General features: G+C 37.1%; 1 protein-coding gene across 3 annotated transcripts in view; it reads left to right on the top strand.

The window, feature by feature from the left end:
• NCOA7 (nuclear receptor coactivator 7) overlaps positions 1 to 24,056 on the top strand; it is a 120,562-nt gene that overhangs the window by 50,294 nt on the left and 46,212 nt on the right. For all 3 annotated transcript variants that reach the window (XM_081033032.1, XM_081033033.1, XM_081033031.1), the window contains exons 3-5: positions 3,817 to 4,037; positions 19,493 to 19,572; positions 22,910 to 23,017. In XM_081033032.1, coding sequence (XP_080889158.1) covers positions 3,817 to 4,037; positions 19,493 to 19,572; positions 22,910 to 23,017 — 409 coding nt within the window. The remainder of the gene's footprint in view (positions 1 to 3,816; positions 4,038 to 19,492; positions 19,573 to 22,909; positions 23,018 to 24,056) is intronic.

The raw sequence follows: 24,056 nt of genomic DNA, 5'->3' as shown, positions 1-24,056 counted from the left end.
AAATGAGATGATGGGAGTTTATTTTTGAGAACATGCCACTAATCAGAGAAAGCTGTGAAATGGCACGTTAGTAGGAGAGCACTGGCTAGGAGAGCAAGATCTCAACCAAATTAGAGCATAGCCTCATTTATTCATTCATTCATTCAAGAAATATTGATTGTGTACCTAAATATGTATCATGCATAGGCCCTGAAAGTATGATATGTAACAAACCCTAGACAAATCCCTACTTTCACAAAGGTGTCACTCTATGCCAATGAAAGCCTCTTCTCATCATTGGGTGCCTTTTTGTATTGCGTTCCACTGGATATCAGCAAGCAACAGAAGAGACCTCTGCAGTGAAATAGAAATGAACTGGCTCAAGGCCCTGGCATTGGTTGCTGCTGTTAAATTTCCTTTAGTAAAGCAAAAAGCTTCAGAGGAAAACAGTTCATTCAGCTACTAAAAATGCTTTCTTTAGCATTATCACCTTGTTTATTTCTTCAGTCAGCTAACTCTGGATTGGGATATTAGTAGGGGGGAAAATGAGGTATGCATGTGTCCCTACAAATATGCACAATTTTAATCTAAAAAAGCCGAGAGATTCCAGAATAAGCCCTTTAATATTCCTTTATGGGAAGGTAGAATTAAGACGCTCGGAATCATCATGAGCCATTACTGCCTCATTTTTCTGCCCTTGGGGAAGGTCTCAATAGTGTACTTTCCCTATCTTCTGGCTTTTACATTATCTCCCCCAAAGAGTGATTACTTCTTAATTTTAGCATTTGATTTGTTTTCTTTACTCTTCTACATTTTCATACTTTTCTGGTATGAACAGGTATCATGTCCATAATAAAGCAAAGAATAATTATATTGTAAAAAATAGTCCAGTTAGAGAGATGGTGAAAGCCTAAAATGATTCGACAAGAACAGAGCTCAAGAAGAGAAGGTGCATTTGAGAGGGAGAGATTTAAGAAATAGAATTGACAGGGCTTTGTTACGATAGTGAGAGAAGATTGACTAATAAGCACTTGTTTTATGTAATTGTGACCTCTTTTAAAGAAGATAAATGCAGCATAACAAAATAAAGGTGGATTTTTTTTACTTCTATTCACAGCAATCAAATGTTAAATATATCTCATTATTTACAACTACTCATCTGTTCAAGATGATTTGCCAAGTGTTTTTTTTGTTTTCAGTCCGCAATATAAATGAGCGAACATTTGGGGTCATTAAAAACGCTTAGGTAAAGTAAGGGGAGTTTATTTTCTTGTATAACCTTTTGTTCTCAGTTTACCTAATTTAGTGATAACAAAACACTATTATAAGAATGTCTTATCATGGTAGCTATTGACTTGAAGAACAAAAGAAAAGGCCTAAAAGGTAAAAGCCCTTAAAATAATATTCCAAGAGCATGAACTATATGCCACATTCATCAGACTGGCAGCCATTCTCTCCTAGAAAAGGTGTTAAAAATGTATTTCCATGCTTTGAAGGAAGGATTTGACAGTGGGCTTTCAGAACTCACCTCTCATGTCCAGTCATCGGATCAGAATGTCCCAGTCGTGTTGATAGCCTCCAGAGAAACAAATTCTCATGAGTACTCTAGTCAAAACAAAAGATGCAGCTGATTGGAAAATTAGTGAAGTATTAAACTGTGCTCTGCTGTCTGTTAAATGAGTTAGATATTGCAATTTTTTTAGCATTTTTTTCTGAAATAATTATGTTTTGTTATATGCATAATGGATTTGTGTGGAAAAGAGGGAAATGAATAAAACAGTTTATTCCATTTTGTTATTTCCATATGTGAAACCCAGTCCCTCATGAAATGTCCCCAAAAAGTGCTGCTGTTCATCAAAACATGTACCCTACATCTGAGTGAGTTTAATTATCGTGGGGACAGTGAAATGAGGACATTCAAGTCAATTTAAAATAGAAAAATTTAGAAGATTATGAAGCAACCTATCTCAGGCGGCTTTGAACTCATTTTTGATGTGTCTTTGCTCTCCTATAAGGAATAATTTTGGAAGTGGGCAGTAAGTTTCATCTCTAGTGTGCTTTTTTATCAGCCAGTATGTCAGAACGAGATCAGCACATCCTTTGGGATACAGAAATCAGCTCTTTGCATAGCCCTTCCTAAGTAAAGAGCTGATCTGTATGCTATCTAATTACTGCATGTTAATTTCAGCCTCATACAGAAATCTTGATGGAGAAAGAAATTGTTTTATTAGGAGCATTATCTGACTCAACTTTGCAAAGAGCCGCCTACTGTTTTACCAGGAAAAAAAAAAAAAGGTTTAAAATCTGAGGATAGAAAATAACATGTGTTTATTGAATATAATTCCTTTCTGTGAGCCTCCAATTTTGCTTGAATTGTGGTTTTGTTTGTTTTGTTTTTTTAACAAGTAAACATAAAAAGATAGTTAAGCAAAGAGATGGGGAGTATATTCATCCATGATTTTTTTCTAGCTATCCTTTCTTCTAGGCCATATGTGATTTATTAGCCAATGAAAGTCTAAGAACTTGGCCGCTTGGTTCAATGAATAACAGCCGAGTTGAAATATTTTGTTAGAATATTGGATGTTTATCTCAAAAGCTGAATGTGTTATATACCTTACATGTTTAGTTCTCATGTCATTATATGATTGTATTAGAGGATATTTCATTATTTCTGTGTTGTATGTTGTGTTGTATTGTATGTGTTGTTTCATTTGTGTTGTATGTTGACACATATTATCTCAATCCTAATAAAAGACCCTGTTAGATAGCTAAGCCTCAGCAAGGGGCCTCTCCAGACTGTTAAATTGATTTGTCCAACATCACAGAGCAAAGCAGTATAAAAACCTTAGTTCCTGTATTACCCTACTGTTATTTTCCTCCCCAAACATTTCCTTATCATTGTCCAACGTCAAATTGTATAGATGCTCAAGAAAGCGAAGGAAATAGATATGTGATAGAGAAAGGTGACTGTGCCTAGAGAGAAAGGGGGAAAAGGGGTCCTAATAAATATTTACATGTGAGCAGACCACACATAGTAGAGGCCAAGACCTTTGTTCTTTACATTCTGGTAAAGTAAAATTATTAAGAACTAGTAAGTACAGAGTGACACATCAATTAATTAGGGTGATACATCAATTGGAAAACATTTTGAGTTACTGAATTTCAGTGAATTATGATAAACTTCGTCTCTTACACATCTTTGACTCAGGAATATGGAGTCGAAAACATCAAATATGTTAACTAATGTGTCTGCTATTACTAATCATATGGTAACTAGATATTGTCATCATCACATTTTCTGTCTCAGGAAATGAAGCTCTTTCTTCAGTAATACGTGTAAAGGAAAATAATTACTTAGACCTAAACCCGTTCACATCTTGCCAAACCTTTATACTCAGAGTGTGAGCCAATTATAAAGGATTTGTTTTTACAGATGTGCTTGCCCCTCAGTCCAAAGGTACCATTGAAAACCAGAAACGCTTAAAAAAAATGTGTCAACATATTTGGCTAACTGTATATCTTGACAGAAAATATTCAACATTTAATAGCCTATAGAATAATCTAGTTTTTCCTTAGGTCTAGAGCATGTCCCATAAATTTTATCAGACATTAGTATTGAGGATATAAAACTGAGGAAAGGCCACAGGTCTCCGTGTAAGAATTTTTAAGTAATTAGGAAAGAAAAATGTAACAGGAGAATGTGGTTAACAATAATATAAAGAAAGTGCTTTCTATATCAGTTAATTAATTTCTCACAGCCCAGCAGTATGAAATTAATATAATTCCTAACAAAGATAATTTTTCCAATGTTTTACCCTTTTTTGTTCTCATTCCTAGATTGAAGAAGAAAAAACAAGCCAAACAAAATGTAGAGACAGCTTCAGCTATAAGTACAGGGACTCACACTGGAAAAGAAGCGACTAATACAGTCATTTTAGAACAAGACAAGTGCAACAATGCTGTGGAAGAAGAATGTATTACTGATGAAAAAAAAAAGAGAAAAAATAATCAGTTGAAGGAGATCAGACGTACAGAACTAAAGAGATATTATAGTATTGGTGAGTATTGGTGGCAATATTGTATAATTTTTATTTTAAAAATCTGTAGTAATTTTCAAGACTGTAATTTGTAACTGACCATAATAGTAAGTTTATTGAGCAGCTATTATGAGCCAATGGTCCTTGCTTTATATCCATAATCTTGTGTAAAGGGATGAAAATGAAATAATGTTGGTGTGTCTCGTTCAACTTTGTGTTCCCAGCATCTATCACAGTACCTAGCAGATAGTGTGTACTAATAAATATTTATCACATGAATGGTCACTCTTCTTGTGGGAGAAATATTTTTCTTAATTTTTGTAGATATATCCATAACAATATTCATAGAAATCCCTGCACCTTTTGGCATCAGCTAGGCAACAGAAAACAGATGGAGACGTCGCTTAGCACCTGTCAGCGAAAGACAACTTGGGAGTTTTAGTGAAGGGGAATCTTAAAATGAGTCTAGTGTTCTATAGTTTCTCAAAATAGCCATTGCCTCTGAAACTGCATTAGCAAAAGTGGCATATCGAGCCCGACGAAAGTGATCCTCTTGCTTTACTTGGATCATACATCTCACACCTACTGTTCCTGTCACATGCAGGCCTGGAGTCATGAGTCAAAACTCTATTTTGCATATAGGTTAGATTATACTCAACTTTGCTAGGCTAAGACAGAAAAGATTGACGGATCTCTGAGAACATGCTGCAATACAGTGCATGAATCATGGCCTTGTAGAAGAGACTTCCTCCAGAGGGCCCCAAACTTGGGTTCTGGTGAATGCCAAAGTTACCAGGAGATAGATTTCTGTCTCCATGTTTAATATATCTTTTTAACAGTGCTCCTGAAAGATAAAATGGGCTACCATTCGGGTGGTAATAAGTGTGGCTTTGCTGACTTTGCTCCAACAGAGGCAGACTAGGCATCTGTAGCAGAAAGCGTGTGATGTCTAGCCATCCAGAGGGCCAATGAGATTATCTTATATATTACGTAGCTTAATGGATGCTTTTAATCTCAAGCCATTCAGTATTTTATAAAAAGCTGTAACTGTCAACCTATTGAAAGACACTTCTGTGCAATTAATAAACTTCCTCTTAAAATTTAAAGTGTTGAGTATTATCTCTTATTTCCAAAAAGAGCAAGTGGATTAAGGAGCATTACATTTCACGTCTTCTTTTACATGTGAGTTATACACATCAGACATTTGAAAAATGTGTGCTTTGTATAGTTGTGCAGTTTAAAATATTGTCCTGTTCCATCCTTACTTTAAATGCTGTTTCTTTAGAAGTATTTTAAAGTGGAAACATTTAGGTCTGTAGGGTTTCCCTACAGCAGGCTGATAGTCCAATCCATTGACATTTCTTTTTAGAGGTGATGCTATGCTAACTGTGGGTGCTGCATTTGGATAGATTTTTAATGTGGTGCTTCTGTTGTGAGTGTAACGCTCTGAGTCTGAAGCAATGCCCTTCACTCTACTCCTTACCTGACTAACTCTCACTTGACTTCACAAAATCAGTACGGGCATCATTTCTTCCAGGAAGCTCTCCTGTCTCTTCCAGGTTAGACTTCCCTTCTGCATTGTCATCATGGATTTATTATCTGCTTCTGTATTTATAGGCTGTTGTGACTTGGATCCTGTGTTATTAGCTTTGTGCAGTATCTATAGTGTTATAGGTGCTCTTCAAATGTGCACTGTGTGGATGAATTAATCCGAAGATGAATGAATACTTTTTTTATTTGTTTGAGTTTCATGAAAATTCTGGAAGAATATATATATATTTATATATATGCATATGTGTGTATATATATGTGTGTATATATAACTATATATATATGACAGTACAGTAGTTGGGTCAGAATTATCCTGTGATTTCATTATGCTATTAAGCTTTTCATCTTCTCTCAAGAATGGTGATGATAATAAATGGTTGGAGGCTTGGGGAATTTTCTTAGGAGAATCCAGTGCTTCGATAAAACTACTAGGTGGGCCTTTGAATTCCAGGGTTCCCTGTTCCTTTTCCCATCTGACTCTAGCTGACAAACCCATTTTGGCAGCTTTCCCAGGGCTGATCTGCACATTCCTGGATTCCTAGCCAAGATGTTCTGTACCACTAGGTGGAGCATGAGACCAAGTGAGGGGACTCCCCCAGTCCACTGCTTTTGGTGGCTCTATCTAGTGTGGGGAGCAGTCACCAAAATGGGAGGATCTAGTTGGCCGCTGTAAGGATTTGGACTTCATCCTGTCGTCATTGGGGAACTCCATTAACTCTGTTTTAAGATGATAAATCTAGGGACAGTGGGTGAAAGTGAGCCCCTGGTGGGAGACACGGGCAGGGGCTGATGGGATAGGACACCCTGAAGAGAGATTTTCTTCAGAGAGACAGCAGGATTTGGTGACTAATGTAGTGCGTGAGGGAGAAAAAATACTGTCAAGAATTTTCAGTCTAGAAAACTCAGGAAGGTGGAAAGAAGATAATGAATTTGTGTTAAGAGATGTTTTGGGGGCACCAAGTGGATTAGTATAGAGGAGCCCAGATGTCAGGGGAAAAGGCCTGGAAATTGCTACTTACAGGTGAGAGGTAAATTCATAAGTGTAGAAGAAATCATCCAGATAACACACAGAGAGTCAAAACAAAAAGTTAATGGACGACAAATGATAATAAATCTAAGAGAAAAACAAACTAGAACGCTCTATAACAGTATGTTGATAACTGTTTTCTCTGGGTACAGAAATTGCAAGGGAGTTTGGTCTTCTTCATTTTCTTTTGAATATTACACATTTTATTGTTAGTTTTAATATTAATCAGAAAATGTAGAATAAACTGAGTAATAGAATAAACCCAAGGGCTTTGCAAAAACAGTGTTAAGACAAATGTAAAGTTCTATAATCAATATAAAAGAAAATACTTTCTGGAACTATCTATTTTTACATTTATAACATTACCTATCTGATCTAAGGAAACATACTTTGACAAAGTAATGTTTTTGTGATTTATCTGTGTCCCATGTAAGTATTGGGTAATAATTCATTGCTATTTCCTGACACTTAGAAGTACACAACAGTTTAGAAATTGTTGAAAGACGGAGTCACTAGAATTGCCTCATTGTAACAAAATGGTGCCTATTCTAATAATGTGTGACCATTGGTTATAAATCAGAGGTTCCCAAGCCCCCCTCCTGGGGTTTGATTCACTTGCTAAACTGGCTCACAGAACTCAAAGAAACATATTACTTACTAGATTACCAGTTTATTGTAAAAGGAACAGACGTTTGGAACAGATGCACAGGGCAGTCAAGTTCCGAAGAGCTTCTAGGTCCTCTCTAGGTATGAGCTGCCTCATGTTCACCAACCTGGAAGTTCCCCAAACCCTATCCTCTTGGATTTTTATGGAGGCTTTCTAATAAAGTCATGATTGGTTAAATCATTGGCCATTGGGGATTGATTCACCCTCCAATTTCTGTCCCCTCCCTGGAGGTCAGGGGTTAGGACTGGAAGTTCCAAACCTTTAATTATATGGTTGGTTCCATTGGCAACCAGCTGCCATCCCTAGGTGTTTGGCAAAGGTTACCTTATTAGCATGACAAAAGACACTTTAATCTTTCTCAACACTAAGGAAATTTCCAGGGTTTGGGGAGCTGCGAGTCAGAAATTGTGGATGAAGACCAAATATACATGAGAAATACATTTTGGTCATCTAAATGACCAAATCTATTTATTCTGAATCACAGTATCACACTTTCCTATTATTCTTTGTTTCACGTAACAAGTTCAGGAAACCAAAGTTATGTTACTTTGATAAATTAATTCCCAAACATAGAAGTAGGTCAGGCCACAAACATATAATAGTATTGTTCTTCTATTCAGAAATAATGATCAAACAATATAAAAACTTGAGGGATTTAGGTATAAAATAAATTGAAATTATTAGGATGGAAATAATTAGGTTTGGGCTTTTGGGGACCATCAGGGAAATTGGAATAATATTTAAGTGACGTCATACCATGAAGACCTACGTGGTGAACAGGACAAACTTAGTGGGTCCCTCCAAAATGTATAGAAATGTTGCAGAAGGAATGAAAGTGATGGGAGAAGATGACAGATAACAGAGGCTTGAATGAAGAGTTTAAGAATAAAAGTTTTTCTTAAGTGAAGACGTCAGAGGTAAGGGAAGCAGTAGTCAAACATAATATAAGAAGGATGCTTTCTTGAGCTGTAACTCATGACTTTAGAACTCAAAAGAACTCACCATATTTAGGCCAAATGAAGGGGAAAACTCAGCACTTAGATAAACTGGCAAATGTTCATAGACATGGATAAATGGTGAAAAAAAATCTTTACCTACAAAGGAGCAAAGAAGAGAGTCAGGCAGAGACTTCTCCACAGCAGAGGAATTAAATCTTTTTCAGATTTTGAAGTGAAAGTTGTTTTTTAGGCTCAAAGACGTCAGGACATTCTCAGACATGCAAGATCTTAGGAAACCTACCTTTAGTGTCATACCATTTTCTGAAACAAAGTTACTGAGAGGGAGAGATGTTCCTTCCTGAGACATGCCAAATCCAGGCCTCAAGAATGAAAATGTCATTTTATACAAGAATTGATGGTGAGTATTGCAACTAATTTAACATGAAATTAAAAATACATAATTGTAAATACGGTTATAAGCATGAACATAAAAAGGCATCATAATTTTTTTTCCAACTTTATTAGGACGTAATTGATATAACACTGTGTAAGTTTAAGATTTACAGTGTATTGATTTGATGCATACTTCTGAATGCATATTGCAAAATGATTACCACCTTGGCTTTAGCTAACACCTCCAGCAGCTCACATAATTATCATTTCTCTTTGTGGTGATGATACCTAAGAGCTAGTCTCTTAGCAACTTTGAAGTATATGTTACAGTATTATTAACCATGATCACCATACTGTATACTAGATCCTCAGAACTTATTCATCTTATAACTGGGAGTTTGGACTCTTTGACAAACATCGCCCCATTTTTCCCATCCCTAGCGCCTGACAACCTGGCTGTGATGGCTCTGGTTTTCACTCAAGGAACCCTCCTCCCTTTTCTTCTCACAACTCCAGCACTCCCATCAACAAAGCATAATGTAATCGTTTCTTGTCATTGTTGGAACAAAAAGTACAGTCACTGAACCAATCACTGTGTCTTAAAATACCTGTTATACTAGAAGCTTGAACTCAGAGTCTAGTCCCATTATAATCATAGTTCTTTGCAGAAAGCAAATCTTACTCCCTAACCTGTTATGTTATATCACGGTTTTATTATGAAAAATCTCACCGTAAGAGAAATGCCCAAATATAGTTTGGGCTGAGGGAAGGACAATAGATGACACTAAATATATGGTCAGTGACTTTTCAGCTTAAGTGATTTTGAAAAATCAAATTAGAAGTGAACTGGGGAAGGTGCAAAGGAAAAACACTCTAATACATTGATGGTGGGAGAGTAATGTAGTCAAATCTTTTTGGGAGGCATTTCTGCCATTGTTATCAAGAGCGTTACCTTTTGCATACCCTTTGCCCCAACAATTCTGTTAGTAGAAATGCCCCCTAAGAGAACAGTCATGAGCATGATAGAAGATTAAACTACAGTGGCTATCATTGCATTGTTTAAAATAGTGGGAAAATGAAAATGACATAAAATGAAATACTATGTGCCATTTTTAAATGATGTAGAAAAACAAAGAAATTTTCACAAAATATTGTTACAGTAAACAAACAAGTTGGCAATGATTCCATTTTTGTTTTAAAAAAATAACTCACTGACATACATAAAAATAGGGGATGGATTGCTGCTAGAAGTATTTTCACCAGAGTGCAAACATTGGTTTTCTCTGGGTGGAGGTAATATGGATGATTTGTATTTTCTTCTTTTGTTCAACTGTATGTTTAAATGACCATATATTGTTTTGTTTCGTGTAGAATTGGTCTTTATATTTTCTGTATTTTTTTCTAACATTAAAACTTACCCAGTTAGATCCTTGATCTATTTAGAAAAAGTAAAAAGCCATTTTGAATGAGCTTTGAGACTGAGAAAAAGGGTAGGAAAAGAGGAGAAACAACGTCAGCCTAAGGAAGAACAGAAAGAACCTGTTTTGGATGAGTGTCTTTTATGGGCTAGATGCTTTATTTCATTGTTTAATTTACTATTCATCAAGGTCTACTGCAGGTGGTAGTAGCCTATATTATAAATGAAACACTTAGATGCTGAGTGACTCAGGAAGGCCCATTACAGATCATCGTGAGGCAGGGATTCAAGCCCAGCTCTCTGGCACCAAAGCCTGAGCGAAGCCATTGTACATCATTCTGCTTCCCCAGAATCAACTCTGAGAGAAAAATAAGGCAAACATTAAACAAAATTTTAATGTCTTCTCCACGACCCCAAGAACATTGTTGTTTCTTAGAAAGGAAGAAAAAGTTGACAATATATGGAGTTTCACTTTCCCTGAGCTATAATTCGAATGAACTAAGATTGAAATTTCTCTCTGGGCTTAACTACTTGACTTGGTCATATACATAGTTACATTCAAAACACTCTGGTTTTATGACTAATATAAGTCAAAGGCTGACAGCACAACCGAAATAATCTGTTTCCTCAGACGCAGACTGGGAAGAGTTCATTCATTTCACAAATCCTTGAGGGCCTACTCAGTGCTGAGGGTGGTACTGGGCTCTGAGGTAAAGCAATACCTGATACATAACTCCCCTGCCCTTCTTGCATTCTAGATTTTACTTCAATGTGACTCATTTTAGTTATGGATTATATTGCCTGTAATGTGCTCAAAGGAAGGAAAAGAACATCTACTGTGTGACATTTTCTTTTGTGTCAACGGATGATAAAACAATGGAGTTCATATTGAGTACAGAGTTAATTCTTTTCCATGTCCCCATCCTCCCCATGCTCAGGAGATGAAAACGCCTTGTGACACACTTAAAAATTTTTATTGTAACAGTTTAGGATTATAGTATTCCAGAAACTTCCCTTAAAGTGCTAAATAATAATATTGAATATTCTAGTAGCACTCTTGACAGAGTCAGGCCATTAATTTGAGATGTATGCATCTTTGATAGAGAAGACTTTATTTCTGTATAAGTACCACGTGTTAACTAATTGCGCCACTGGAGCTCCGTCATTTCTTTAAGCAAATACAAGTTCTATATTTTCTTCAAAGACACTTCTGACTTTAGTTTTTACCAGTAAATCTTGAATCCATCTGCATTGATTTGAGAGTGATCTAGATTTTTCTCCAAATCTTAGCCAGTGTTTACCCAACATCATTTAATAATAATCCTTAAGGTTTCCTGAACGCTTAGTTCTCACATTGTGGAGTGCTTGACCCAAAAAGAATTGCCTTAGGTAATCCTGACAGTAACTCACTGTGGGTGTCCAGTTGACATCCCCATTTTACACACTGGGAACCTGTTTTTGATAAGTAACTTTTCGTGTCCAAGGTCACTCAGTGAGGTACGAACTAAGTCCAGGACTCTCATTCAGTCTGTCCAGGACTCTGAGAGTCTCAGACCAGGACTCTCATTCAGTCTGTCTGATACCAAAGCCTCTGTTCTAACATGAAGTTACATGACATTTATGGGAAAAGCCAGACTTTTCTTATTGGTTTATAAAGGCACTTTTGTACTAAATTTCTTCAGTTCTGATTTTCAGTTATTTCACTACAAGCTTTTAATTGCTGTGTTTTCATAATCGTGTATTTTAACTTCAGTACAGTGGTGCTACCCTCATTTCTCTTAAAAAATTTTTATTGGGTAGTCTTATATGTTTATGTTTCTAGATAAACCTGGTTATCAATTTGGCATGTTTTTCTTCTCCAAATTAAAAAAATTTGATTTGAATTGCATTTAATTTAAACATCAAGTTGAAGAGAAAGTGAAATATTTACAAAAATGAGATTTCCTAGGTAGGCACATTATATGTACCTCCCTTTATGCAATCTTACATTCATATACTTCAGTAAATCTTTAACATTTTCTTTATATGTATCTTGCCATTATTTTGTTATACTTATCCCTAGATATTTTCTAGTTTGATAACAGTGTGCCTGGGATGTTTTTTTGAAAACAGTGCTATTGTTAAGTGTAGAATATTGTATCTAGCCACCATACTGACCAATGTGATGATTTCTGGATTTTTTATGATGTTGGTTCTTTAGACAGTTCATCTGTTAATAATCAAATTTTCATTTCTCTTCAGTGTTTAAAACTCTTATCTGTTGCTTTGACTGGAGATTGTAGAACAAAGTTAAGTATAAACCGTGATAATAGGAATACTTGTATTTATACTGGTTTGTGTTTTACTTTTAATATTTGATTTTGGTTTCTGATATGAGGACTCATATCAGTTTTCACAGGGATGCTTTAGGATAGTTTAGAAGAGAGCTTAATATCTAAAGAGACCATTGAACAAGGAGACACCTGAACATTCTGCTCAGCTGTTGCCTTGCTGGGCTGTGAAAGGTGACCTCCAGTGAGTGGCTGGGATTCCCTCTTCATACTTGGGGTTTCCAAACTATCTCCATTATGTGTGTAGTGTTTCAGCTTTCCTCTCTCCACTACAAAGTTTATTTTTATGACCTTAAATACTTGTGGTTTAGCCTTGCGTCACATTAGATTAGTCTCTTGTAATTTAGTGGAGTGGAAGGTATTATGCCCAGAAGCCTTAAAAGCTTTCCTGGAATTGTGCTCAGGCACTTGTCTTCTGCAGAACAACAGGAATAAAAGGATTGGGCTGGAGCTTGAGCCGTGCCTATGGGTGTCTCTTCCACTTCACACCCTGGAATCTTCTGCAAAGCTGTGGTGGGGGTCTCACTAGTGCCTTAGTTTAGGCTGCATTTAGGGAATTAATGCGCTACTGTGCCCCTGGAAGTGACATCATGAAGTCATTCAGTTTTCTTTCTTACAGGAAATTTCTTATGATACCATGTTTCCCAAGAAAATAAGACCTAGCCAGTCAGCTCTAATGTGTCTTTTGAAGCAAAAATTAATACAAAACCCAGTATTATATTATATTATATATTATATTATATTATATTATATTATATTATATTATATTATATTATACTATACTATACTATATTATATTGACCTAGTCTTATAGTTAAACAAGACCGGGTCTTATATTAATTTTTGCTCCAAAAGACGCATTAGCGCTGATTGTCTAGCTAGGTCGTATTTTGGGGGAAACACGGTATACATGTTTTAGGGTTCCCTTACTTTTTCAGGAGCGTATTTCTAATGAATGTCAAAGAGTAAGTAAAAGCTCTTCATAGTGTTCAGGAAGTTCACTCCTATTCTTCGTTGTCTAACAGTTGTTTTTATTTTATTTTTTATTTTCTTTAAAAAAAATACAAGGCCTGCTTAATTTCATCAAATGCTTTTGTAAGCATGTATCAAAGTGATCAGATCTGGTTTTTCCCATTTAAATAAAACACCTATCATATTAGTGTTATATCACTCCTGCATTTCTGGGATGAACCCTTTTTGCTTATGGTATATAATTCTTTAACACCTTACTGTGTTCAAATGGATACTTACTTACGTTGACTGCATTGTTGTTTGTGATAATAGCATTTGTTAAACATGTACTCTGTGCCAGGCTCTGAGATCAATATTGCGTCCGTCATCTCATTTAATATTTTGAACAACGTTACAAGAGAGTTCTTCATTTCACAGATAAGGACACAGAGGCACAACGATTTCAAGTAACTCGCGTAACATCACACAGCTGTGACAATGTGTCAGGGCTGCTAGCGGAACCCAGCTCATTTGACCCCCCAAATCACAATATCATCAGAATGATGTTCGGTGACATAAAGCAGCTGGCACATGACCTGATTTTATGGTTATTGTCATCAAACTATCATAGCCAAATGCATCAGTTCCCAGCATATAGGATATGCCTGTCTTTGGAAGCAGATTGTCTTGTTTATGCATTAGGGCGCCCCTTTCTTAGAAAGTTCTAAAGAGACCCAGACAATTTTTGCCTCTACAAATCCCCCTCATTTGGATGCCACGGGTATCATCCCCCCCTCTTTAGACAAGGTGTTGAAGGCCTTGTGCTGCCAGCCTTGTATAACCCATTCAGGTGGTCTTATGATAGATAGAGGTGTAAGGAAGGGAGAGAATTGATTGTTCGAGGGGAGTAAGGGGAAAGGGGACCCACACCCACACTGAGTAAATGTAACGCCAGTGCAGATTTGGTCATGATACAATTTGAAAACCTCATAATTTTCAAAGTTTGTGCTTGTTCAGATAATTTATAAGAGAAAGAAAGGCTACATGACTGTCTTTTCTTTCTTTCCTATATCTATGTAGAGATCATAGAATCAAGATCTAGGGAATTCACAGTGTCTCTTTGGTTTCTGTTTTCAAGTATATAATACATAATGTCCATTGTCCTGACTTCCCGCGGTCCCCAGTGGTCTGTGACAAGAGCCAGGTGCTCAGGTTTGAACGACACTGATATTGTCTCATTCTTGCCATTTTTCTCAGAACCAGAACATCTAACCATTGTTGCATTCCTTAACACCCCCGCCCCCCAGGACACTCACATCGAAGATCATGACTTGAATCCTTAAAGAATCTGAACCACTTGTCTTCCCACACACCTGTTCTCCATCGGTGGTAGGCAGCATAATGCCCCTCTCCAAAAAAAAAAAAAGTTGTAGATGTCCTAATTCTCAAAACCTGTTAAGTTACATAGCAAAGGTAAATTAAGGTTGTACATGGCATTAAAGCTGCTAATCAGCTGACCTGAAGGAGCGCATCCTGGGTTTTCCAGTTGTGCCCAGTGTAAACAAGGGTTCTTAAAAATGAAAGAGGGCGGCATGAGAGAGAGAACTGGAGAAATGGCTACGTAAAAGGGCGTGGCTTGGCGTAGCTGGCTTTGCAGATGGAGGAAGGGGCCTTGAGCCAAGGAAAGCAGCCTACTTCTAGGAGTTGGAAAAGGAAACTGATCCTCCCCTGGAGCCTCCAGACGGAACTGCCTGCTGACACTGTGATTTTAGCCCCGTGAGACCCATGTCAGAATTGGAACCTACAGAACTGTAAGATATTAACATTTGTGTTTATTTTTTGAGCCACTAAATTTGTGGTAATTTGTTCCAGTAGCAACAGGAAACTAATGCATCATGCTGTTCTCCTAATTCCAGCATTGCTCTAGCTGTAGCTGCCCTGCTACGTAAACCCCACTGGTGACCATTACAGCAGGGTATTTGCTTACTCCTTCCATGGTCTGTCACCCCAGTGTTGAGATTCCACCCTAGTGAACGCTTATTGCTGCTTCTTATTGCTTCTTTCAATATTCACGTTATTGAAACCTTATCTTGGCCATAGTAACTTCCAAATTTCACAACCCTTTAAACACTGCTCCCGCCCCCAATCCTGTCTTTACTCAATTACATTTTAGAAACTGACCTTATCCCTACTTTACTGACAGGGTTAACACCTTCTGTCTTGAGATGCTTCCACTTTTGATCTCAGGAACTCTTTGTGACTTCCCGATTATCCATTTCCAGATTTCCATCTCTCATCCTCTGTGAAGCATTTGACAGTGTCTATACAACCTTCCTTTAACTTTTTTCCATGGCCTGTGACATTACATTCATTTTCCTATCCTTTTAACTTCACACCACCACCCCACCCTCCATTAGCCACAATTCCTTCTCATTCCTCACATCTAAGCATTCCTCAGGTTCCATCCTCAAACCTCAGATCTTCTCTTAAAATGTATTCCCTTGGCAGTGGTAACATCATTTAAGACTTCAAAGATCACCACTAGAAAGGCTTCCTTCCCATCCAGCCTTCTTGCCCCCCCTTCAAGCCCCAGGCATACATCTGAACATCAACTTCTTTTAGCCCCAATGCACTGAGAGAGAGGAGTCTTCTTTCAATAAACTTGTATATACACTCAGCTGAAGGAGCCGAGAACCTTGTGTTCCAGACACTTCTGGCCCTCTTCTGGGGTGAGGAGGGAGGAAGCAGGATTTGTGGGCAGGGTTCCAGATCCACCTGGGTTGAGGTCAGTACAGGTCCCCCCCTTCCAGTGCAGCCCCCACCTCCAGGGTTTATGAGATATGAGACAGGTGAGTCTAAAGGGCCTGTGTTTCATTCCTTTAAGGTATTTGTCAATTTTGTCACAGTTACTTCCCTATTGGACTGGGAAAAACTGGCTCTGAAGACTTCTTTTCAGAGGTGGGGCAGTAGGAGGTTCAGTTGCTTTGCTGTGAATGGCTTCTGCAGAGCACCTGGCCAACTTTCCCCTCTGTCAGTAGATACTTTTACATCATTTGCTTCAGGTTCCCGTAAGCAGGGGGAGGGCCACAATTTGAATAGGTATAAAGTGTCTGAGGAGGCCTGATGCTGGAAGTAGAGGTGTCGGTGTCATTGGGAGATAGTTCCATCCTGGGGGATGGTCATGGGACCTCTGGTTCTATCCTGGGGGGTGGTCATAGGTTCTCATCTGGAACACTGGACCTCCGTCCTGAAGCACAGCAGAGTAACCCTTTCCCAAGGCAACTCGGGTCTGCCCCGCTCTCTTCGGTGCTTGGTGGACTCTGCTGCAGAACCTGGCTAGGTAAGATATACAGGACTTCACTTACGGAGACATATGCTTGGCTATATTTAAAACTCACTGCAAAAAAATATTTAGGAAGCAATATGAAACGTTATCTTATGCTATAATGATATGAAGACAATTAAAGTAGGTCCTTAGAATGCGTCAGTCATGTCTGCTTTCTATATTGAGTCAGTTGTAAACCATAGTGTTCAATTTGGGGCATTGATAAGGTAGGTTCATGTGATTTTCCCGGTGTGTTATTATATCTATGAAAATGTTGCCCACCATCAAACTTGTCAGGCTCATTAAACTATATTAGAAATTCATTCAAAAAAAAAAATTCATTCAAGCATATATACTGGGTATTATAGGAAGACACCAGACATTCAAAGATGGATACATTATAGGCCTTATCTCAAGAATTTAAAAATCTTTGACTCTGGAGGGAAGGCTTTTTCTTTTAGTAATACTACGATGTTTGACATTTTTCTGGCCTACCCACTTGTGCCAAAGGGAAGTAATTTAATTTCTGTACTAACTCAGGTATGCACAGTTAAGTTTATCCTGAAAGGTTCAGCCAGCACCTGTTTTTCTTTTGCAGCTGAGCAATATGGAAATTCTCATGTTTTGGGACCAGAGATAATTATGCACAGCTTATGGGAGGGTGTGAACTGAAAGCTGCCACAGATGGGAAGAGAAAGCTTAGGCTCTAGAAATAGGAAGCACCTACAAAAGGGTGTGAAGACACTGTTCTGAAAGCAAGAAGACCGGAAGTGACAGCTATTTATGATGACAGTGAGAAGGGCAGGAATGTGGAACAAAGAGAGTGGAACTGAGATAGTAAAAAGCGAATAACATTTAGATCACAAGAGTTGTAAAATACTATGATTGGTTTTTTTAAACAGGCTGTAGAATTTCCTGATCTACACAATTTGGAGATCTGGAAATCTAAACGTAGTCACTAGTCTCATCTTCCCGAAGTAACTTAGATGTGACCATCAAAAATCATCTAGAAGGATTTTCAGGGTCTCTTTGGTTCTATGAATGGATCATACTCAACACACAAACGACAAGTAAATGACTCTAATGGCAGCATCTATTACTTTTTTCTTGGTTTTTAATAGTAAATAATAAAAAGGAAATATTTAAAAGGCAGATAAACTCCATGTGAATTAACTGTTCTTGTGTTTCTGTGTTACCTTCCAGTTCTCATCCAGTACGTTCATATTTGTTATGTAGATGATATGATATTCCTGATCTGCATGTGGGGCATGGGGTATTGTAGGACTTCAGTTGTAGGGGCCTGAGATAATCACTTCTCAGTTTATGGTATGTCATCACTGGTCAGAGCTGGACTCCTTGTTATTTATTCATTAACTCCTTTGTATCCTCATGCCCACTCCCGTTTCTGTCTCCACTATTGTGTTCAATGTGTATAGGCTTTTATTTGGATGTGACCTTGAAGAATGTGTGTGGTTGTTTTGTGAGCATGTACTTTATACATAATGATATTGTTCTGTACATCCCATTCTGTTTCTCTTGATATAAACATGTTGCCGTATATACTTCGAGTTTGTTATTGCTAATTACTGCATAGATTCCTATCTAGATTCCTCTCTAGATTTCTATCTTAGAGCGTATCTACCACATTTTGCTTACACCTTCCAGCTCCTCACTGCCACAGATGATGCTGTTATGTACACCGTTAAGCAGCTTTCTTTATATTACGTTGGTGCAAAAGTAATTGTGATTTAAAAGGTTAAAAATAATTGCAAAAACTGCAATTACTTTTGCACCACCCTAATACATAAATTGTATCTCCCAGGGGAGGATGCGTCTCTGTGTGAGATTGCTGAGTCATACAGGCTCCAAGTACTTAAATTGCTGGAAGGGCTGTATCAGTTTACATTGCTAGTAGCAGTTCACATCTTTCCCAACACTAGAATTATCCAGGTTTTTGCCATGATAATAGGTGTAAAATTATACCTTGTCTTAATTTTTCTGATCACATGCAAGTTAGTGTATCTTTTCATAGTTAATTCAATTGTATATGTTTTTTTCACTTAAATTTTTACCCATTATAATATGTCTCTCTGGTTTTTAATGTCTTGGTTGATTAAGATGTATTTAACCATAAAAATTAGGTTCAATCATATGCAGCTGCCAAATTATATAGGTTTAGGTTGACCAGTTTTGACCTATAAAAATAGCAAAATCTAGAGGGTGGCTTAATATGTTGATGGTCATATAGGTCTTTCCAAATTTTTATTATTATAAATTATATTGAGGTAACCATATGCTGTGACATATAGCATTTTTCTTCTTTTAAATTTATTCTTCGGATAAATTCCTAAGGAAAGGATTAATGAGTCAAAGAATGAACATTTTTATGGCTATTGTTTACATACTAACAAATTTCTTTCTAAAAACGCTGTATTGATTTACATTATACATCATTTATATCATGACTATATAAGTTTTAACTTCATCATTAGACATTATCATTTAAACTATTACTTTAATAAAGGTAAAACATTACCTCATTGTTATTTGTACTACAATAACAGTTATCATTAATCATTTATTCAAGTGTTCGTTGATTAGCAGTATTTTTTTTAGGAAACTATGTTTTTTTAGGAGTATTGTTTATTTGTACCCTTAGTCCCTTTTTCTATTAGTGTCTTTTTTAGTCAATTTGCATGTTCCTAATGTTTTTTTTAGTAAACTGTATGTTTTTTTAGGAGTATTGTTTATTTGTACCTTTAGTCCTTTTTCTATTTGTGTCTTTTTTAGTCAATTTGGGGTTTTAATATACTGTAGATTACCCTATCCTCAATTCCTGAAAATGGAATTATTCATTAAATGTATTTTATTCTTCAGATGACAATCAAAACAAAACACATGATAAAAAAGAGAAGAAAATGGTGGTTCAGAAGCCCCATGGTACTATGGAATATGCTGTAAGTATAAACACGAAGTCTGAGTATTTGTTAATACTACTAAATTCACGTGATGTTTCTCCCTGACACAGTCTGCCCCTTAGCTGCATTCTTCTTGTGTACCCATTGAAGAAAGAAGTTTCTTAAGACCTCATCTAGGTCATTTCTCTTCCCTCCATGTTTTCTCCCTGGGCAAGCTCATGTAAACTTGTGACTTGAATTATACTTGATATGCCAGTGAAGACCAACGAAGGTCTCCATCCCAGACGTACTTTCTGAGTTCCAAAACCGTAGATTTCAGTTGCCTACTCAACATATCCACTTAGACCTCCATGCTTGGTCTTTATTCAGGAAGCAGTGGTTCCATCATCCAGACATTTCTACAAGCCAGAACCTTATCTTTGCTTCTCCTTCCCATGACCCTCCACATTCATTCCAACTTCTTGTGACCGTCAAGCAAGACCAGGCCAGATCTCTTCATTTTACTCTGTCATAGAATCATGTTCCTTTACATAATTTATCAAGTTTAACATTATTGACTCACTAGTGTGATTGCTATTTGAATGTCTTGTATCTTGTGCCTTAAGTTCTATACCCATGGAGAGAGACAAGACCCCTTTTTGGTCACCATTGTATTGCTGGTGCTTGCAGTGTGTAGACCTCCAGATTGTTGAATCAATGGAGGAATAACACTGTGTACATGTCCATTACTGCACCTCCACGTCTTGCACCATGTGCCGCTCTCTCCCTGCAAGATGAGCTCCTGGAAACCAGGTGCTCTGTCTGCTTATCCTAGGCCTGGCGCAAAGTGGGCCATTCAGTTATAGATCTGTTAATTCACATGGAAATAACATTGTTGAGGAGTGTTCTCTGACTTCTAAGAAGAAATTAAGTGCTGCTGCCATTACCTGGTTGTGTTTTCCTCATGTGTATTTATTTTCCACTGATTCTTTGTGTGCCATGCCAGTCTCTACTTATGCAAGCAGCAAGACCTTGTGTTTCTTCTGGAGTGGTAAATCTTCTCCAAGCTTCTATAGAGTCACAGTGAAGAGCCTTGGCACAGGCATTTCATGCTCAGTGCTCTGTGAACCTCTCTAAATGCCTTTCTGTGGTTTATAGGCCTAGTCCTTTCCAGAAGGGATTTGGAGTGATTATATGTCTCGCGTTACCACTGTCTAATATGTGCATACTAGTTGTTGATCCCATAACACCTAGCACAGTGCCTTACCTCATAGTAGGTACTCAAGAAATGTTGGGTTATTTGTATTAATAATAATATTCTAAAACCATGCGTGCATCCAGCAGTATGATTCACAAGTCCTTTAATGAAATGTGAAATGTCGTTTGCTAGGGGATGCTTTACATAGCATATGTTATACACTGCAACGAGAGTAAAAATCAACCCTTAAATTAGTTCATCTAAACAGGTGATCAAATTAGTAATGCAGATATGTGCACCTGTTTGATGTATGTTATGGAGATTAGTTTTACATGGCAATTTATTTTGTGGACTTCATTGGAAATAAAAGATGATTCATCACTTCATGTTTAGAGAACCGTGCTAGCATGTACCAGGTTGCTTATGTTGCTCTGAGCTGTAGATATTCAAGCATTCTGTTTAATTTCAAACATTTAATGATACTAGAAACCCTCCCAGGATCTGTGACTTGGTTCTCTATGTGTGTCTTATCTTTAAATCATAACTCCAGGTTGATAAAGGTTTTCCTGTCCTTAACTCCCTATACACAGTATCTTCTACAAGTTTTTTCATAAAAATATGAGCAAACTTATCAATCACTTGCTGTGAATTAAGTGCTTTCAAGCAGAAATTAAGATTGTCTCTACTTAATGGATGAAGAAAATGACCCAAGGTCACACAGCTAGCAAGTGCAGATTTGGAGTTCAGAGCCTATAGTCTGGCTATAGTCTATATTCTCAGTCTGTCTTGTACTTACTCTAAATTCTGAAACCCCTGAATTTGAATATTTTATGTAAATATTTAATACTAGAAAAAATGTATTTTTTAAAACTTTTTTTTTTCAATTTTAATAGAGATCATTTTGCCCAAGATAGACATTGGAGCATATATTGTTTTCAATGATCTTTTTTAAAAAGAAAAAAATATATATATATGTACTTATATCCTGACTTGTTCTAGAAATGCTTTAAAATAATTTTGGTGTAAGCTGTAATTATGACCTTGATTAGCCTGAGACAGTTCATCTAGTTGCATCTAGTAGTGTGATTCACAAGCCCCTTTAATGAAACGTGAAATGTTGTTTGCAAGGGGATGCTAGCATGGATGGGGTCGTTAAAATGACAATATTCCGTGCTCAGCCAAATTAGGGTTATTCTCTAAATCTTTAAAACTGGTGATACATGTCCCAGGTGTACACGTTTCTTTTCTCTCTAGTAGAGGGGGAATAGGAATAAAGAGGGAAGTGAGAAGATGTGAAACTTCACAGTAAAAAAGCTACACCCAAAGAGGTCTGCTGTCTCTGGTCAGGTCAATACCCCAAGACCAGGGTCACTGGCTGGAACTTGTTAGTGGGAGGTAACTTAGATGAATGTCGCTGAGAAGTCACCATCTATAGCCTTGGGTCAAGACTGGTGGCTGTCCCTATAAGCAAAACTGGCTCCGCCAGGTGAGCCTTGACTTGGGTGGAGACTTGAGGTGGCTGCAAGAGATTGTAGACTGGTAAAAAGATACAGATATAGAATTAAACTCACCACTGCCCTTGGTATCAAAAAACCCACCAACTAGATGAACTGTCTCAGGCTAATCAAGTTCATAATTAGCTACAATTATTGGTAGCTAATCTGAATTTCAGATTTCCCTGACTTTTACTGTATTCATTCATCAAATATTTGAGTATCTTCTATATGTCAGGCACTGTGGAAGAAAATGACCAGTAATAGGCCACCATCCAGTAGCCTATAGTGCAGTGAAGAGACAGGCCAGTAGACAGAAAAATGCGAAGAGAGAAAGTAAGTAGTCCCATGTCCCCTCTGGGTGTTACTGGGTGTATGTTTTATTTCTTGTCTTCTTACCATTTTATATTATACCTCATGGACTTCTACACCATACACCTAAGTTGTGCCAAAGTAAGTTTGGAAGTCTACGAGTGAGCAGTGAAACTGAAGATAAAGGAACCCCAGAAATAAATAACATTTAAAACTTTTTTCCTTAAGAATTGAGAATGTATTCACTCTGTTTCATAATACACCTAGATGTATGTATTACTTTTTTATTCAATTGTATCACAAATAGATTAATGTTGTCTATCAAAAGAAAGTTTTATTTTATTTTGTTTTGCTTTGCTTTATATATTGAATCTTTTTTGTTGGATTATTCTAGGCTGGAAGCCAGGACACCCTAAACTCCATAGCACTGAAGTTTAACGTCACTCCCAATAAATTAGTGGAACTGAATAAACTTTTCACACATACTATTGTTCCAGGCCAGGTAATGATTTTGCTGTTGAATACTTCTTTGCATTTATCTTTTATTGTCATTTTTAATGCCTCACTATTAATGTCACAGGATTATCATCAATGATAATGTACATTTGTTCAATCTTTCCTGTCCTGTCAATCCAGGATTTCTGAGAGTATCCTACTATGTGAACTGCTCAGAGATGAATGCTTTGCAGATGATTGACAGTTTACCTGCCTATCATTTATGTTGTAGGTGTTTCCTAGGGCATCAAGAGAAGTTAAATTAACGTGACTATTTTCTCTGTAGAATATATCATGCAGATGATCTTAGAAGGCTTAATTTAGAACTGCAGGTTTTCGTTTAGTCCACGCCTGATGTATATTATGGCCATGTTGGTTTTTTTTTAATTAGGCAGAATTTTTGTCATTTTTGTTTTTATTTGATACCAGTTTGACAAAAATAGTCATTTCAGCCAAGGGTGGAGACATTCATCAGGAGCATCAAGAAAAGGCCACACGATATTTTTTTCAGATTTTCAGTACTTTATTTGTTAAACTGGATGAAATTGATAAATTATACAATGTTGCCACTCAAAGTTAATACAGCAAAATAATTTTAGTACCTTCTACATGATAAGATATTCCTATATTTCTACTTGAAAATTCCACTTAGCCAATAAATGTAAATGACTCAGTCATTGGCAGATCCTAGCTGAGGCCAAGTTTCCAGTTCCATTCATAGAGTTGCTTGGTTGCCATGAGCACATGCTGGTTTCATCGTGGACTTCCTAGAGTATCTTCCTGCATCCCTGTGTTATAGTGACTTTTAATTTTTTTAGGATAGCAATGGTGATATACTGTTCTTTGCATTTCTTTCAAGGGCAGAACTTGAAAATTCCAACAGGCCAACAATGAAGCCAACAGGCCATAGTTGGCCAGTTTGTACTATTGTGCTTTTAGTATTTATGTCCTTTTCAAAAGGAGAAATTAAGATACTGTCAGTACCAGGTAATTGAGGGGAAATATACATTAAAACTTTTTTAAAATTAATACATTTATCTCTAGGA

This window comes from Rhinolophus hipposideros (genome assembly GCF_964194185.1).
Source record: "Rhinolophus hipposideros genome assembly, chromosome: 3".
NCBI lineage: Eukaryota > Metazoa > Chordata > Mammalia > Chiroptera > Rhinolophidae > Rhinolophus > Rhinolophus hipposideros.
The sequence above is the reverse complement of the archived record's forward strand: the minus strand, read 5'-3'. Positions and strand labels throughout refer to the sequence as shown.